This window comes from Amblyomma maculatum, chromosome 3 (assembly GCF_055883805.1).
Source record: "Amblyomma maculatum isolate TAMU_Amacu chromosome 3, ASM5588380v1, whole genome shotgun sequence".
Lineage (NCBI taxonomy): Eukaryota > Metazoa > Arthropoda > Arachnida > Ixodida > Ixodidae > Amblyomma > Amblyomma maculatum.
Window position 1 is genome coordinate 176133040 of NC_139346.1, and position 18994 is coordinate 176152033.

The 18994-nt window shown below is 42.9% G+C and overlaps 1 protein-coding gene across 1 annotated transcript; it reads left to right on the forward strand.

Annotated features, from left to right (window-relative positions):
• The first annotated feature begins 9920 nt into the window (after window positions 1-9920).
• On the forward strand, window positions 9921-11615 carry LOC146197033 (uncharacterized). The gene is made up of 3 exons (XM_084596431.1): window positions 9921-10076; window positions 10219-10312; window positions 11445-11615. The coding sequence occupies exons 1-3, from the start codon at window positions 10018-10020 to the stop codon at window positions 11556-11558; spliced, it is 267 nt and encodes an 88-aa protein (XP_084452557.1). The 5' UTR covers window positions 9921-10017; the 3' UTR covers window positions 11559-11615.
• The last annotated feature ends 7379 nt before the right edge of the window (window positions 11616-18994 follow it).

Sequence of the window (18994 nt, forward strand, 5' to 3'; positions counted from 1 at the left end):
GAGCCTAAAATGCTGTCCTATGTTAGAAGCACGTGGAGAACTGCATGCAATGTTCATAATAAGTACGCTCGTCAACATACGTAGGGCACTGTAGCAAGATAAGTTGTGTACAGTTTCAATGGCGCCACAGTTGTCAAAATGCGGACTTCTCGTCTGACCAAAACGTTATTGCAAGTCATTTGTAACTTTTAATGTCTTTGATGCAAATCAGCGCAACAATTAACAATATTAGAAAATTTTTTATCTAAATTTTTAGATATGAAAACCTTAGAATGCACATGCATTAGATTACAACATGATTTCCGGATAAAGAAAACAACATCAGTCTTGTAAAACCTCTGTCCAAGGTTAAGCACCCTTAGTAAAAAAATCTCTAAGACATTAACACAAGCGTTTACCTGTGCTAAAACACAAACTCAATAAGCAAACACGATCGGTGCTTCGTAATTTTTGTAACATTATTAAGGGCGTTGACAGCATATCAGATACCCTGATTATTAGAGTCAGCTGGAACCCACGGCACCAGTGGTATTAACGGGCAGCATGCCTTTGGCAACATTTCGACATTCGTATAAGGAACAATGCGTACAAAATTACATGAAACCTTATTTTTCCGAGCCTATAGCTCGCTTTTATTGTGAACACAGCGCGGCTCGTCACTCACTAGGTTCGCTCTCGCGCCTGCGGTGGGTTATAGGAGCACGGCTTGGCCAGTCGAGAACCTTTCACTAAATCCCTTTTCGAAGGTTCACTGGTCTATGAAAATTTGCTTTCTGCTCTTTTGGGCATTTTGAGAAAAATTGCACGGCCTGACGATAATCCGATTTGGCGAGGAATCTGGTCATATGGGTGAACCCGCCCATGATATGTTACTGTCGATGTCACACATATGAGCCTTTGCGGTTCTGGTGAAGTATTTTCGATTACCATTTTTTACTGCCGTCAAGAATTTATTGTTTTAACACAGTCCTTCAGTGCTCCTAATGGTCATGAAACTACCGCGGAAGTTGGATTCACGGACAAACGCGGCCGCGAGGGGCACCACCGCCGATCGGTGGGCCGCGAGTGGTTGGCCGCCGCGGCACTGTGTGCTGCCGTTGTGCCCAAATCTCTTGGCTTCACGCACGTGCTGCTACTTCCTACTTTTATTGCTTTGCACAAAAATGAAACCGGGGTCCTGTATTCGCTACCGATCCGTAATAGCAGAACGATTCAACCTTGTATGAACCAAGCGCTGTCGGAAAAGCCACAGGTTGCTCCTAAACCACTATCATATATATCTGGCTGCTACGTGGACATTTTCACACCTATATTAAAGCAATGAAACACTATCAAAACATGTGGTGGTCTCCTTAACCTACAAAACACGAGTGGCGGCAGAACAGTGCTCCCTAAGACAAAGTCGGCGTTAGAAGCGCTGTCGTTGTTTGGCGTTAGCAGGCAGAACTTACTCTATTCGTAGCACAGTTGGGTATACATCGCCCAGCTTGCTCATTTGACCACCCGACCTAAACACAAGTTTAGCACTGTCTCGCTTCATCGTGCAGCATTCTGAACACTAACTGGTGCAGTATTTTAGTGAGGTTTTAACGTATAATAACCCACGCCGACGAACACGCAAAATCATCGAGCTGATTGCTGCTGTGCCCGGCATTCATGCGCTGACCTATTGTAAGCGCAGTGTATTCGACCTCGCTCGCGTATTTGCACAGCAGAGAGCATTTTCACTTGTTCATGTTTTGCATTTAATATTGTGCATCTTGACAGGTATAGTTTTACCATGTTTTCAGTATGATTCCACTATTTGTAAAGTGAGATGTTAGATACGACAAGATGTCGCCTTAACTTTCCCGGTCTAGATCGAATGACACCGTTCTGAATATAGACATGCTTAGAAATGCATTACAACATTGTACCGCGGTCTTTGGGATAGCAATGCAAATTACTTTCGCCAAAGTCGCTGCCGTCAATATCGGCGATGTAAACGCACAAAACAATACAAATAATACAACACAATTTATCTACATAATATCACACTGTGACGATGGCAGTTCACGAAAATGAGAATTGAGAAAAACAGGAAAATGTTTCCAAAAGAAACATTCTATTCGGAGGACTTCCACACGCAAAGAAACGTGCACTTGGCGGCACTGACCTAAACAAAGTGTTTGGTGTAGTCGAATGCCTGCCACTTGGCCATGCCTAATTTAAAATTGGCAAGGCTCCATTGGGGCAAGATGTCAAAAGCAACTGCAATAATATGGAGCAGTGTCTAAGCACTGTGCCGTTGCTTTGACAGGTCAAGATAATTCTGGAATGAGATAGCATCTCTCGTCGCAATGTGATGAAGGCTAGTGCCAGTCGATTTTCAGTGGGACTAAAATGCGCAACTACGCAGCAGTACAATATAAAAGGTAAAAGTGATGGTCACATTATATACAATGACGATGTTTTACCTCCAATAGCTGGGAATTTGGTATGAAGAGTCGTTATCAAGACTTATTTTACCTGAGCGGAAACAAAATACTGCAGGCAGCATTTCACAAAGAATAAAATCCGAATTATTTCTAAGAGGGCCACGACGCGGTTTTTTCACGAGTAAATACCGAGGAATATTTTTGGTATAGCTACACGCTTTAGGTATGGCAGCGTTTCCAAGGCACACCTTTCCCGTCAATTATGAGCTTATTATACCGGACGATGTCCATATGGCACTTAAATATGTCTTATTTTTTGGTGTCAAATCAACACATAGACGGACCACCAACTTCATTTTGATGGCTGGCGCGTCTATCAGCCTCTGTCGCATTTCAGCATCAAACAAAAAAACAAGAAAGTGATAACTTTTCTTCGCTGCTTTTGTAGCCGTAGCCCGTAGCGGCAGCCCTTCACACCTCAAGCTCAGAACATCATTCACAGAACACAATGGCTTTACAAAACTAATCACATGCACACACTTCGACAGTGCGTTACTAAAAACGTCGCGAAATTAGAATTTTACAGCCACGCACCGCATTTACATTGCGTTCTAAACAGACGGCCGCCCGCTCCGCCGCCCCTCGATTGACGCTAACGCTGTTGGATAGCTTTGGGCAGCGTTCCAAGTTCTCTAATAGGTGACGCAGAAGTTTCACGACCATAAAGCGGTATTGGTATTGGACTTTGGTTTTAACAATTCCTTACTGTGTACGTTACAGGATTTTCTTCCAAACACTTAAAGGCCCTTAACATGTAACTTTTGAAAACTCTCCATGGTTGCCCTTTCACCTCCTTCAAATCAATGACGACATGACTTTTGACCTGCAATTTTTGAGGCCGCATTATATTTTTACAGGGTAAGACAAAAGTGAATTGCACATGGTTACTGATTTTGCAGCTCAATTTTACCGAGACAGTCAAATGTACAGCCTTTATCAAAAGTTTACAGCCCAGAGGGTCTACCTCTGAGCGATGCTATATGTGGCTCGTAATGCATTCCCAGGTTTCCATACTTGCTGAAGGCAAGAAGATTTTCGTCCTACCCACTCCAATGGTTACGACTTCCACGATTATTACAGAAGTCATATTATACAGCTTAAAACCAAACCGTCTGGGCTGTAAACTTTTGATAAAAGCTGAACTTTTAAAAATGTTCATAGAAAGACAGTTAACAAACGGTTGCAAGCGGCGTGATTTCCTCAAAACAGTAATGCGTATTCCTGCTATGAATGCATTCGCTTCTTGTGGAGAAACGCTCTACAAAAGTGCAGAGAGCGGTCATCTATAAGCTAGAATCCTGGTTAACCTTATACCATATTCGCAGGAGCCAGTCTGCTACTTCGAAAGAAGTATTGTTTCGCGGGCATTGTCCCGCAGCGTTGCTATGAGCTCTAACAATGGAAACGAATTTCTGCAAAGCTGATTCAGAAAAGAGGACATTTAACGGTCCATGAATAGCCGGTGGATTAATGATGCATAGCCTTTTGCTCTATACGGGTGCAATGCGTACTAACAGTACTATTAAAGCTAATGCTAGTGTAACATGTCGTTTTCTTTGAGAAACTTGACCAAACGACGAATTGCTGATCGTCTAGATTTCGCTTCTAAATTTGTTTTGCTGTTTTAATAAGTTATGCTGTCCTCTCTAAGTCAAAGGATATATTCAAGCTTTCAGCACGCCTAGCTTTCGTTTCTTCATTACCGACTTTGGCATGGGACAGATACAAAACGTAATGACGAAACATGTCAGCAACACATTTACTGACGCGACAGATTGAGATTGTTTCTAACAGCAACAGATTATCAAGAGCTTCAATTCATGTTGGCTGGTCAGAAGTACTAGATGCGCTTCTCTGAGCCGTATGACACCTTCAGTATAGTGCCCACGTACAGATCCGCGCATCAGCGTTATTGTACTGCATCCTCGTTTTCCACAAACTGTGGAGGCCCAGGAGCATAATAGCGTCAAAACGAATTAGTGCGAAGAAAACAGGAAGAAAAATCCAATAAAAGAATGTGAATCTTATAGGCAGTTTCTTGTTCACACACGCTATTATGTTTCGCATTTCGCTATTGCTAACAATAAACGAAGCTGTGAATAAACCTACCATGCATGCGCCACCAAGCCAAGCGTCAGTCAGGCATAAAAACAACAGAATGATTTCATTCGACCACAAACCTTAGAGTGAACCTTTACTGAAGGATAACGGAGGGGATGCGTGGTGGAGTCCCTAGACAGGGACTCCACCGGCTACCGCTGCTATTCGTAATATGCTCTCTCGGAGAGTTAATGAACAAGAAAATATTGGCTCCTCTTGCAAGAGCGTTAGCTCGTGCTACTTATATTTGCTCGTCCGCTTCTCCCTCGATCTCATATTCAAGATTGCGGCCATGTCACGTGATCATAACTAGAGCATTGCAAATAATCTCTGAGCTACCACTTTACGACCCCTACAATGGAGTCCTCCACCTGATCCACCATGTGTGTCGTTATGATTCCCGAAAGGGCCCCGCACCACCGCTGCATTACCTATACTATCGACCGGGGTTACATACTCCCCCCCCCCCCCCCCCTACACACACACTTGTTAATGGGCGTATGTATATGTCACCACTAACAATCACCATTGGTGGCAAAATAGTGCTCCATTTGTTTGAGTTACAGGATTCTGAGTGGAGCCAAACGAATTGGCGCCCTATACATGTTGCCCAGAATTGTGGTTCGAGGTGAATCCTAACTTGTGCGAGATGTTCCCACTCACGAACTGGGTTCCTCGAAACCGTGATGGGGTGCTACCTTCGGGGAGCTGTGGCGGGCGAACCAGAGGTCATAGAGAGGTGCTGATGGTACCCAACAAATTGTTATTTCGTGATGTACACAATGGTGCCAAAATTGAGTACCTAAGACTATAGCCAGCAACACTCGAGCTAACGCTTCTAATCGCATGTCTGCGGCGGTCGAGAGCCTTTTCATTTTTCAGATATCACAAATTAAACACGAATGCTTTATGCCGCTTACGCTCTCGCGTCATACCCTTAAAGGATGAGTTTAAGTGTCCTCCATAATGTAGCACCTTACATTCATAGGGCGTGACAGCGGAATAATGTAGCAGGCAAAATAAGCTTCCGCCGTTGCTTTCGCGGTTCAACAAGGGTTAACCAGAGTTGTACCACAGCCAACGTTTTCTACTGAGCGCGAACGTTCACCAGACGCATTGCGAGCTAGCACATATAAACACGTCGTCCAATACACAGCATTTACTTCCTGTGCTGATTTTCGGGAAATCATTACAGGCTATTCGCGTTAAAAATACGATACAGACTATCTTATTTCTTATCTGTAAAGAAAAGAGGAGCCAACTTGCATGTTTATTAAATCTCCGACAGTGGATATCTGCGCAATCAGAAGACCACAAACTGAAGCGTCTTTTTGTTTTTCTTTTTTCAGCAGCGTACACCGATGCTGCTCAAGGTGGTTGTCTGGCTGCAATATAAAGTTTTAAATAATTTACAGGTGAATCAGACCCATACGCTCTGACTGTGCTCGCGCCACAAACATTAATCCGTCATGCCTTGAGCTGTCAAGGGATCTCGTAACCTACGGAGTGCCGATTTAGGCTTAGTTCGCTACGTGTTCAGTGCAAATAAAGGGATGTGAGGCATTCCATTTTTCCTGGGTTTCTGTAAACGCTATTCACCTGGTTCGAGTTCGCTCAAAGTTTACTTTAAAAGCTTCAAGCCGTCTATTTATCATTGTTGCGGCAAGCGGTGGCGGCTTACACTGCAATGGAGACTTTCCCGCTTTGTAAAACTCTGGTAGTAAAACAAATTAAATGCAGAAAACCACAAAATCATGCGACCTTCACACCTCTAAACACGGTTTATCCCAAACAGCAACTTCCGTATGCTAGTTTATCAAGCATGTTTTTTCCTGATAGTATGGGTGGTCGCAAATGTATCGCAACTAAGAATTAAAAAAATAACTGCGAAGGTGCTGACAATATTGTAAATAATATCCGTATGCCTGTAGAATTCAGTTAAACAGCACTAACCAACACGACACTCTCGCCGGTCTCAGTAAATATGGTGCTGAAAAACCGATGTGCATTGCACTTTGGGATGTAAGCATTACGCAGCTGATGGAGGCTCGCGAACAATTGTAATGCAGTGCACGTGCATACTCCAAGGTTCTCGCGCACAATATAATGCCAAGCATTGATCCAGACAACAAATATGTGCACGCAGCGTAAAATAACCCCCCAATACCTTACCAGAATGTTAATAGTCCACTGGACAATAAAAATTGATAATAACACGCGAAGATTGAACAGGTGTCTAAATAGGCGCATAAAAACTATAACGGGAGAGAGAATTTTCTTTACGCACGCACTGTGTGGGTTCCTACCATTGCCAAGGCGAAACTTCAAGCGAAATCGAAGGCTCGTTAAATAACAAGAAAGGATTTACAGTCAGCACAAACAGTGCTGCGGCCGAAACGTGGCTCTTAAAAGCGTTATCGAGATATTTATGACAGTTTTTTCGCTATCAAGAAAGCACACACTGCTGCCCGCATTCCGACAACACGACCGCTCGACCGAACCAAGATGGCGACCGTAAGCTGTGGCAGCGGTGCAATGCGCTACATCATTTCAATATTCTGAAATTCCCGATTCTGTATTTCTTTGATAATTTTCGCCACTATAACAAATGCGGAGTCACACAAAATGAAAGTTGTGACTTCTGAACACAGGAACTCCAGAGCGTGAGCACAATAATTAATCATAGATTCACACGGAACACGGATATGACACCAGGGATCGCACAAAACCCATTTTTGACGAGATATGATACTGTCAGCAGAAAACCGTCCTTCATACTCTGGCGATAAAGATCAAGCTCGGGCCAGCTAGAGCTGCCTAAGAACGTCATCACTACAACAACAAGGCCCTGGACCAGGGTACATTATCACCGCCGCCTTCCCCTGTAACAATGTGGGAAGTCTGGCGCAGCGTCAGATCCCGATTGCAAGTTAGCACCCCTCGCTGCCCCGCAAGCCACGAGGCAACGATCCCAAATGATGCCACTCATTCGCATCGGTAGCCTATATTTTCTGGCACGTTCAATCATCGGCCCTTGCCGAAACGTTATCCAAACAGCCGGCTATTCTGAACAGCTGTCCACACCAAGTCTAGCTAGTGCACTCGGCCTACACCCCCTCCCTCTCTTTCACCCAAAGTTTCACTACCTCGAACGCGCTATGTCCGGGCCGGCAAAGCGCGTCATCCCGCTCTCAGCTCTCACCAACAAGGCCCTAAATGTCACTCCTCGAGGACAAAGGCGCACATTTCGTCCTATAAAGTCTGATGCCTCCGTCACGTATACAGCGGACACCTTTGCAGGACGAATTATCACCTAGAAGCTTGCGGAAATGTATTCCCTCTTGAACTCCACCAGCAACATGTTTTACTGTTCGACAAAAATGATCATGTAGAACCCTCATTCCTGGCCAGCAAAGCACCAAAACTCAAGTCTGCTGTCCACCTCTACTTACATAACCTCTTCTCATAATAGCAAATATGGCAGACACATCAATTAAGTCGAATTATTACTGCTTTTCACTGACGCATGCACCTGCACACGCGTTACTTTATCTCGACTAGCACTTCTGCACTTTCTCCTCTTCCAATAAACATGATACGCTCGAAACATACTCGGACACCGCGTTCTGCATAACAATCCGGTAGCGCTGCCTTCATCTACATTTGTAGCGACATTGTATAAGAGATTGCGGATTTCCCAGTAAAACAGCTTGCTAACGCAACCACGTTACCCTGCTATCAGGCCTCCCTCTTTACCTCTCACTTTATTTCATAGATCTAACTTGACTAATTAGTCTTCTTTTCAATTTCTCCTTCACTCATCGGCCTAATTTTCAAACACCGTAATTCTTGGCGGGAAATGAACCCGCCGTCTATCTACCTGCATTACATCTGGGGCAACTTTTACGCAAACCCCATAATGCGTTAATTATACTGTATCCTCAACACACCTTACATGCCAGCATGAGATGACGACACTTGACACGAACAAATAACGTCCTCGACCTCACATTTCAAGCTCGCCCTCATCTTCCACACACTTGGAAATTCCTACCTGACAATGCATGCTCATCTTCCACACACTTGGAAATTCCTACCTGACAATGCATGCTCTCTGACCATCACCTTCAGAAATCACGTTTTCACATTCGTGAGCTCGAAATGCGTAAAATCATGCACACAAACTCTGACAACTTTTGATCTTTCAGAGTACGAAGTTGCGCGCTGATCACCGCTCTGGATAAGTTCCCTTTTAAGATTGTAACTCTGGACTGCTAATGCAATAAAACAAATCCATTCTTGCCAGAAAAACCAGTCTCCTGACGCTTTCGAGGCGACACATACGCAACAAGTCGTGCAACACCCAACTTCTATTTTGTATTCCCAAGATGGTTCTCACCACTTACTGAACCCAACTCTGCAATGCGGGCTGTAACGGCGTCTGCTACTCAGGTAACAACATTTTGCAGACCTAATCGCCTTTGTATTACTACGGTGTTAGTAGGATCCATGTGCTTTTATTGTCTACATTTTTCATCAAGCCTTCTGGCATTTTGTTTATCTACAAATGTATGGAATGCGCTTAGTACACGGCTGCTTAAGTGAAAAGGCGCAGTGCAAATGTCCTTGCTAAAGTTACTTCATCAATATGAACAAGCGATATAGGTTTTATTTCCAACCATGACTCACGAAAAATGACCTGCTCTTCAAAGGAAAATGAAAACAATATGCTTTCTTTACGAAATATAGTTTGAAATATTAACCTAAAGCTACTTTGTAAATGAGCAATACCGCTATTATGGTTACATACCTTAACACCATAAAATCGCTTTGCGAAAGTGTTTAATTCAAATTTTTTCAACTATGTCCCTACAGCATGGCCTTCTTCACGCCTGATGTATAGGACATTGTGTAGAAACAACCATATCCACCTGCGGCCAATACAGAGCGTTTTCTTTTCAATAGTGATACTTAGTGCCTTACAGTAAAAAGCATTGCTCCCAGGTCATCCTGCAGACATAACCGTGTAAGTGGTCACTGAACACCTGTTTCTCACGTGAACATATTTCTATTGATATTTCATGCCATTGTTCAATCCTTCGTGTTTTATTCGATTGAGTTTAAAAATTTTACTTTTATTTCCCGCATCAGCTGATACTTTTATTTTTTTATTTGTTGCCGCCCTTTCAAAGCATGGACCAGTATTTCCTTTGTGAGGACCATGCCCTGATTTGTCCGTGCGTTAGTTCTGGATGAAGGCAAAAAGGGCACTGACTATAAACTGTAATAAATAAAAAGCGGTGAGAGCAATGTCTGGAGAGTTCAGCCACAAAAACCGCATGTAACAATGACACCAGTGAAGTGGTATAAATATATGCGAGCAGTGAATGCGTACAAGAAATCTTCCTTTGAAGCGAAGGCCTTCTGAATCCATTCAAAGATGACTCCAGCGAAGCTGCTCTCCTTCGCGCTTGTTGCCGGCGGCGTTTTCATTGCAATGTAAGTAAACTATTTAATCTTATTAGACAAGTAGAACAGAGCAGAAGCAAACATATAATATACACTAGTTAACTATTTTTGCGAATCAGAGCACCATAAAATCTTGAGGTCTACTGTTAGCCACTACGTAATACCTTTGCAGGATTGGAGGATCCTCGGCGCAGTTTTTCTCCCATGACGCTGAATTTGGACTCGTCGCTGTTAACGCACCAAACCAACTTCACTCTTTCGGCGTTGTAAGTCACTCTTTCTTTGTTTATGAAGATTACAATTCCAGTTGCTTCTCATACTCAGAAAACACGTTTAACCGGAACTATACGTTACAGTTTCGGTGCATTGAGGGTTGTTCTAAGTGAGGGCTGAAGACATGTTTCACTGCAATAAATATTAGCTTCGCTACAGCTCACCTCCCTAGTCACGCATGGTATATGACTAAATCCACCTTTAAAACCGGTATATGTATACTCACGTGATGGCCAGAATAACAGTAGATTTTCGTTGCAGTGTATTGTAACAAAGGCCTTCTGCAAAAGTATCTATGGTGATTAAGAGCAAAACATTCGGCCTCCGTTTTACGGAAACGACTGCTTTTGCTCCAGCGACTGATGTCTACACTTATATCAAGTATTAATGGCATAAATATTCCTAAATTATGACTTTCGAAAGTAAGATGCATTATGGTCTTCTAATTGCAAACATTTGCTCACACCAGAGCACTTCTATACAGTAATAATGACATATATATTTCTAAATTATTTCTTTCAAAATACATTGGATTATGGTGTTCTAACTGCAAGCATTTGCACACAACGCATTTTAATTAGCGAGGATGTGGCTACAAATTACTGCTTTTCATGAGCGATGAAAAGCATCGCATAATAGCAACGTTTGTGAAACCTAATTCATTTGTAGACAAGCGTAAACAGAGAAAGACACTATATTTACTTTTTTGTTGGTCACCGTTGGGGGTGAAGAGCTCCTTTAAAAACATATAGACAATCGATGGCGTCTTTTTTTCAGCACGTGTTTTGAGAACTTACATGACATCAAAAACCACGAAGGAGCTTACCTGGTTCGCTACCAGAAAGTGGCAGAAATATGTACTAATCGCATACGACAGCACATTTCTTCTGCATGACTGGACGCGTGATTTCACAGCATCTTGTTTTGTTTTCACTAAATAGTACGCTCACAGGACTTTCCAATGCAAAGTCTAGCTTGGATTCCTCGATGATAAAATCAGCAGTCTTCTGGAGAGCTTCTAAGCTACTTTTCACATGACTCGCAGCGGCAAAGTAGTCTGCACAAATGTATTTTTTCTATTGAATGAGAATAAATTTTCATTTTGCCCTTTCGTTTTCTTTACAGTGTGCCAGGTACGGAGTCGTGAGCGAGGGTTGCCCAGTAGGGGCGGTGTGCGTCCCTAAGGCAGCCTACTACGGCATTTGGGCAGGACCCGGCACGTGCTTTTGGGGACCGTAAGCTGCGGAAAATGTAGCACTCTTTTGAACGAATAAACAATCCTCGGCAGAAAATGAGCTTCTTGTTCTGTTTCCATTTTGAGGCCGTACATTCACTCTGCTATTAGTAATCAACCTCCATCCACTGGTTTACGGGAATCCACCACGGTGAAGTCGATTTTAATTACGAGAGCAATTAGTCATTAGCATACATCGAGCATATGGCTACTAAATAAATTTATAGAGATTTCTCGGTAGCTTCGAAAATAAATGTAATTTTGTCCTGGTTCAGATATTAAACTCGAGACCAATTCCTGTCGCCCGTCATTATTGGCAGTGACATTGAGGAAGGATCACCTGACGAGGCAGGGCTAACCACACATGCAAGTCACCGCTTCGTCTTTGCATCTTAAATCATAATTACCACCGGGCACCGATGCACATCTCAGCATAAGTACACCACGTGCCCATCCTAAATGGAGACGTGGTTGATGCCTTGGAAAATGGCATAGTGGTATGTTCGAAATGAGTCAGCACTGTGTCAAGACGTTATGTATATAACGTTCGAAGCAGTGGTGATCAGCCGCAGGATAGCTGCAGTTGGACGCCGAGGTATGATCTGCTGATAAGCGTGCAAAAACGCGCTAGCCGCTGCAAAATTTCTCCCACTTACTGTGAATAAAGTTTTATCAGCCTCAGCCTCGGACCTGTCATGAAGCCCCTGGCTTTCATCATCATCATTTATTTACCCTTAAGGGCCCTTTTGTTAGGGCATTACATAAGGGGGGGGAACAACCGTGACATAATACATTCGTCGATAATACAATAATATAAAACAGAAATACATGGTACAGGGTTCATCTTGTAACTATTCTAAAAAAACAAAACATCAACGTTAAACATCAACATAAAAGACACTGCTGCTCAAGAACAACCTGAAAAAACAACACGCACTAAGAAGCGCGGAAGAATCATTCAGTACTTGAAATGTACTGTTAATAATTGCCTGAATTTATTTGGTTCTGTTTCAGTGACAATGGCATCAGGGAGTTCATTCCATAAAGAAATAGCGCTGGGTAGGAAAGATTTATTGAAAGAGTTAGTGGAGCCGTGTATGCGTTGTAAACTTAAAGAGTTAAAGAGTCGGCGTGAAGTGCGAAGCGGCGTGTGGAGGACAGAGGATCTTAGCTGTGGAAAGTTGTAATATAATTTGTGGAATAAACAAAGCTGTGAAATTTTACGCCGAAGTGCCATGGGTTGAAGATAGAGGGATGATTTGATAACAGTTACGCTATGTCGTCTGTCATACTGCGATGTGATAAAACGGGCCGCGCGATTTTGGATGGCCTCGAGCTGATTGATTAGATAGGTCTGATAGGGATTCCAGATCGCTGAGGAATATTCGAGTTTGGTGATACCAAGATACCTGTATGATTCTGCTTCGGAGAGTGGTATAGAATTTAATGAGTACGGATAGCTGAGGTTATTGTGCTTTCTTGATACATGCATAAACTTACATTTAGAAATATTCAGTTGCATTAACCATGTGGAACACCAAGTTTCTATGAGATTTAAGTCACGTTGAAGCAGAGACTGATCTTCGTTAGTAGATATGCGACGGTAAAGGACACAATCGTCTTAGAGTGCTATTGTATATCGGCGCCATAGGAACGCATAATATGTTCATCAGTTTTATGCATGTAAGACAGAAGCTAAAAGAAAAGGGGTCCTCGCTTGGCTGCTTTCTGCCTATTGGCAGCGCCGATGAATATGTAGATAGATGAATCTATTGAACGCAAAGACAGAGAGAGTGGCCAGAATGATTAAACTCTGGCCTGCTACTCTGCTCTGGGTAAGAAGAGGAGAAGAAAGAAGATAATGATGGATGACGATGTGGGAGAATACATTTGAAATATATATATAGGCATGGCAGCGCCCAAGAGCAGAACCTCCGACAGAGGCCTCTTGTCCAAACGCTTAATTCAAGGAATCGGCTAGCACATTTCTTTCCCACGCATACACTGGCCGTGCCGATGAAGGTCAGACATGTCTCCCTTAGTAACGTCACCACGTGCGATGGCGTCTGGAAGGAAGACGAGGTGCCTACCAAGCACACGGCATCATCATCATCAACGCTTGCAGGCTCTGGAAGGCAGAGGCTTAGTGCTGTCAGCTGGTCACAGCCACTCATCGCGCCTTCAAGTCATCCTTCAAATATGCGTATCCCGAATCCTCACACCTCATGAACCGCCTACTCGTAATTTAAGGGAGACGGGTAAAAAATTCCACCCTAGATATGTCGCTGGGAAATAAACAGCAAATACTTCTTCACTTATTCTGTTCAAACCACTTCACAGGAAAGGAATATGCAGATGACCATGTGGCAGGACCCCTCACACTTGTCTGCCCTGGTGCGCCATTTCAGGGTACGGCATCACTAACAGACCTACGCTTTCGTGTAGGTCTGTGCCAAAATATGACGAAACTGCCCTACTGAAAAACGAAAAGGTCTACGGGGCAATAACCTCACACAATCTCATCAAATCACATAGACTCTCATACGGGGTACATCATTATCACGAAACTTCTTGCATAATTTACGTTAATGTACAAGAAACTATGAGATCTTACACAATTATATGCGACATGTGATTTCTTACGTGAACTGAGTGAGACTGCGTGACTCATAAAAGTTTTTCAGTAGGGTGCTCTTTATGCAGTGGTCAGTGTAGTTTCATGCCATTTCGCTTTAACATCCATCTGGCAGTGAAATCGGACGCTTGTTGGCGAATTCAAGCCGACGAGATATATGTACCGCTAAGTGTAGATCCTGCAATACGGACGTTTAATACTTTACCGAACTCTTTGACACTCCCTCAAAGCATAACCATGCCAAAACTGTGCGTTTGCTTGACTTAATCTGTTTATTAAGCGGGGTTGAACACCATCTAAGCTAATTATTTTACGCGACTCCACGTTTTCTATTTCATTCTTGGATAGCCATATCTTCTCACGTACTTTTCTCAAAAGTGTTAGATTAGAACATAGCATTTATAGATTTTTCTGTTATTTATGCGTACACCGACGTACACCTCAGCGTCAGGTCGTGGGGCAGGACGATTTGACACCCGTCGACAATTTCACATTGCTGATCGGCGAGAAAACTTTCATATCATAACGCTTGCTCTGCGTAAACATTCGGTAATAAGTTCAATATTTGCTGCATGACGGTATAGAAACTAGACTTAACCGAATCGACCTTTACGGAAAGCGGCAAACACAGGTTTATTGCGAAAGCAATACTACGCTAGGTCTAACCGCTCGTCGCTGTATGCCGTGTCCGTGTCCGCGGTCCCTCATAAAAAAACAGCCTACCATGACGTTTAAATTCATGTTACCCCTATGGCGCGGGCAGGCGCTGCCCTCGGATCGCTCTTTTCATACGGGAGGTTGATATCAAAATCCGTCTGCCAGAACCATTTGCATTCTCGTTAACCCTACGGCACGCAGGCACGTAGGGGAATAATGTAGCAGGCAAAAGAAGCTTCCGTCGTTGCTTTCGCAATTCAACTAGGATTAACCAGAGCTTAACTACAATTGTGTTTTTTTTTAAATAGGTATTCAGATCCTAATCTGCGGCGCGGTGCGGACGCATCCGATGACGACGAACGGAATGCTCCTTTTCTGCGTGCAGAGCCGCTCATTGCTATCTCTATATATGAACGCGGCAGCGCAGATAAGATCGAGGTGACAGCTTCTGCTCTTTTCAAAGGCGTTTTTGTCTGTGCTGCTGCATGGCGCATAGAAGCATTGTTCTTTTGCAGCTGTAGACGACAAAAAATCTTTGCCTTTTTGCTTTACAGCGCATGGTTTGTGCACGCTTTTCTTGCTCTTCAGGTGATATGTAACGTTGGCTTCCAGCCGTCGGAACAAAAGCTGCGAGTTTGTTTGCAGAGCTTATGATGTTCCATGCAATGTTCTTTGCATGGTTTCTCCTTCTCTGCACAAAAGCCTGCGACGTTACTGACTTCGAAACAGAAGGAAATTTTATATTTTTAACAAATTAATTAGTACTACATACATAGATTGGATTTGGCAGAACTTAATCATTGGCGCTTAGTAGATATAGGGATTGCACAGCAACCACAGTTCTGCATAAAGAAAATAATAAAAAGTCCCCAAAAGAAATATGTTAGGCAAGCAGACACGATATCTTCAGTACTATTCACAGCTTGCTTACAGGAATAATTCAAATGGTTAGAATGAGGGCATTTAGAGATAAAGGTTGATGGAGAATGCCTCAGTAATCCGCGATTCGCAAATGACATTGCCTTGCTAAATAACTCAGAGGATAACTTGCAAACATTATTTAATACCTAGAAAGAAAAACAGAAAGATAAATCTATAAATAATTACGCAAAGACAAAGGTAACTTTCAACTGCCTCGGGAAGGAGAAGCAGTTTACAATGGGCAGCAAACAATGTAAGTGGTAGAAGAAAGGCAGTAACCGAAGTAAGAACCGAATGGAATGTGTATTTGCAATTAAGTGTGAGGCATGTGAGTGAACTGTGCGATATTTTAAGGTACATTTATTGATCATTTTGTAGAATTGGTCTAAGCTCCTAATGCATTTACAAAATTTCGTCCTGAACTTCGCCTTCTCGTCAGGATGAGCACTTTAGGCTTCCATTCCAAAAGCACAGGCGCGATTTTTTAATAATTTTGTGATAGCGCGTTAATATCTTGGATCGCCATCATCCGCCGGACTATACTCACTGCAGAGCGACGGCCTCTCTTATTTCCTTCAAGTAATCCGCTGTTATATCAGCTGCACCCATGTGACCACTGCGAACCTCTTAATATCACCCACCCACCTTATTTGCTGTCACAGCCTGCTACGCTTTCCATCCCTTGGAATCCAAAGGGTTGCTCTTAGCGACATCAGTTACCCTCTCTTCGCATTTCATGCCCTTCCCATTTCATTTCTTCTTGATTTCGACTAGAATATCCTTAAATTGAGTTATTTCTCAATACTTGAGCTGTTTTCCGGATGGTAGGACAGCTTCATAAAAAGGTTGATGGAAAATCGTTTAGGATACCAATCTGCGCGTATTTTTTTTTCTAATGTTTGCCCAGCTGGCAATAATTAATTCAAACTGCCATATAAAGGCGATGCAGCATGTTTTTGAATTTAATATTAAAAGGTTCGAATGCTGCCAAAGAAAATCTGTGGATATATTAAATGTTATTGTGAAGTTATAGAAAGTATATAAAAATAAGCCCTCAAAAGTTTGTCCCTGAAAAATGTCCTAAATTTCTCGAAATGCTTGTATGAGACACTGAAAGCCGCTATGGCACACGCGTCATTGAGTGCACGGGGTCGATTATCCTTATAGGGCCCGAGTGCTGAAAGCCTCACCGTATTCTGAAATCAAGCTCACATGCCTTGAACGGAGTGAAGCTGTCGGCCATTATTTAGAAATGAAAGTAGTCACTTAGAGAGGTTTCTGTGTAAAAGCACTTCGTTTTAGAAAAGTAGTGTCGTTTTCACTCCCGATCCGCAACCCGCGATACATTAGTGGTGCAGGAGAGATACAACTTAGAATCTCAATCTACTCTTTCCCCTTTCCGCAATCATGCCCCCCCTTCCCTCGCATTAAACGTTCGACGTTAAGAAAAGCTCTGAACATGTGCATAATTGCTCCGTTACTGGGAAGCCTGGCACCACAGTTGAGCAGACCGGACGCAACGGTAGCTATGATTACTAAAAGGGGGAAAAATTTCTCGTCAGCAGAAAAAATACACCCGACAGCGGGTGATCCAAGGGTCGGAGGCAGCAACGCTCAGGTGCAGGTAAAGGAGATGTTCCAGGAGATGGACCTCCGAATGAGTGGCAGAATAATTAAAATGGTCCAGTGGAAACATACTAGAGGCCATACATATGACTGGGGAATGAATTCTCATGCACCAATATATGAGGGTTGCAGAGCCGACACAGCATACAGACAAGGGTGTCAGCGCAGCCTGCTCATTCTTTGCAATGTATAATTTAATGGCAACCCATCTGCATCTGAGGAGCTTTAACATACTAGCCATATCAGAGTAATATAAAAATTTCTGGCATCTGAAATATGTCTGTTGGTAAAGCTGAGTATTACAGCGGCCGTTTACCTTTCCGTCCCATGGAAACCCACATATTAGGGAGTTTATCCTGTATGGATTTGCCGCTAAATCTGGGCTAACTATTCTATTAAGGTCTTACCCTATGATCTACGGTATCATTTCCGCACAGATCATCATGCATGTGCCGTGCAGGTGTCGCGTGCACATTGGCGAGGCGGACGCATTTAGTTTGTGTATACTCGGCCGCGACGATGACGAGTTGTGTGCGTGAAGAGAGCTTGCCTTGATAGATTGGCAGTGGATCACTTAAACTATATTCGTCTCAGTCTTCAAAATGAATAGTATGCCACTGACATCCGACACCCCCAGGAATAAGTTACCAACAGGAGCAACGAATCAATGGCTACGACACCCGAGCTACAGAGCGCTTACATGTAGAGCATTTTCGGTGTAGCGGCTGAAGTCTTCACGAGGAACGTTGCAAAAGCAGTGAGCACAACTTTGAAAATACCACTTGTTGAAAATTAACTACGTCTACAAAAGAATTCAAACATATCGCACTCTATTATTGCACTTTGAGGGAGTTTGCCTTATTGAATAAATTTCAAAGAAAGGTAACGCAACTGCAATCGGCTGCCGTTCTTTATTTATCAGTTACGTGTGACAGTATTTTGCCGCTATATTTAGTTACAATTGAAATAGAGTAAGCGTAACTGGGAGCTCTTACTTACTTTCTCTAACTTGTACAAGACTGGTACGAATGCTTATTAGATTTTGTTTTCAGAGAGAACTAAATGGTCCCTTTTAGTATGCATTATTAAATCCACACTGACGAATACCGAAGAGTTCCAGAAATGCAAGCACAAAGTTTCGGCTGATGTTCAGAACACTTTTAAACGATTTATTTACACAGCTGGCCATGGCTATGGTCAACGACTGCTTTGTTGTAGGCGATGTTTCATGTTTCAGGTATAGTACTATTGGGGATTATTTTCTCAAGCATCCTGCTTCTTTCAGACTACGAAATATTTTGTTAAATTTTTCAAAAGCGCTTCTACACAATAATCATACAGACACGCGGGCATTTAACAAAGGCTTTCTTCAGGACACGGTGGAGGCTGTTTACCTGGAGATAGCACTGTATAATTATATAGGGTATAATTAACCTATTGAACTTTTCATCTTCGTTGCCGCTTGTTGCAAGTGTTGTCGCCCGGCTGTTCTTTATTATTTAAAACATTCTGCAGTGTGAAGAACGGCACATTGTATAGAAATGTTGACCTAGTATATTTGCCTGCTACTTTATGTATGTTTGAACATCATGACCTTACTGA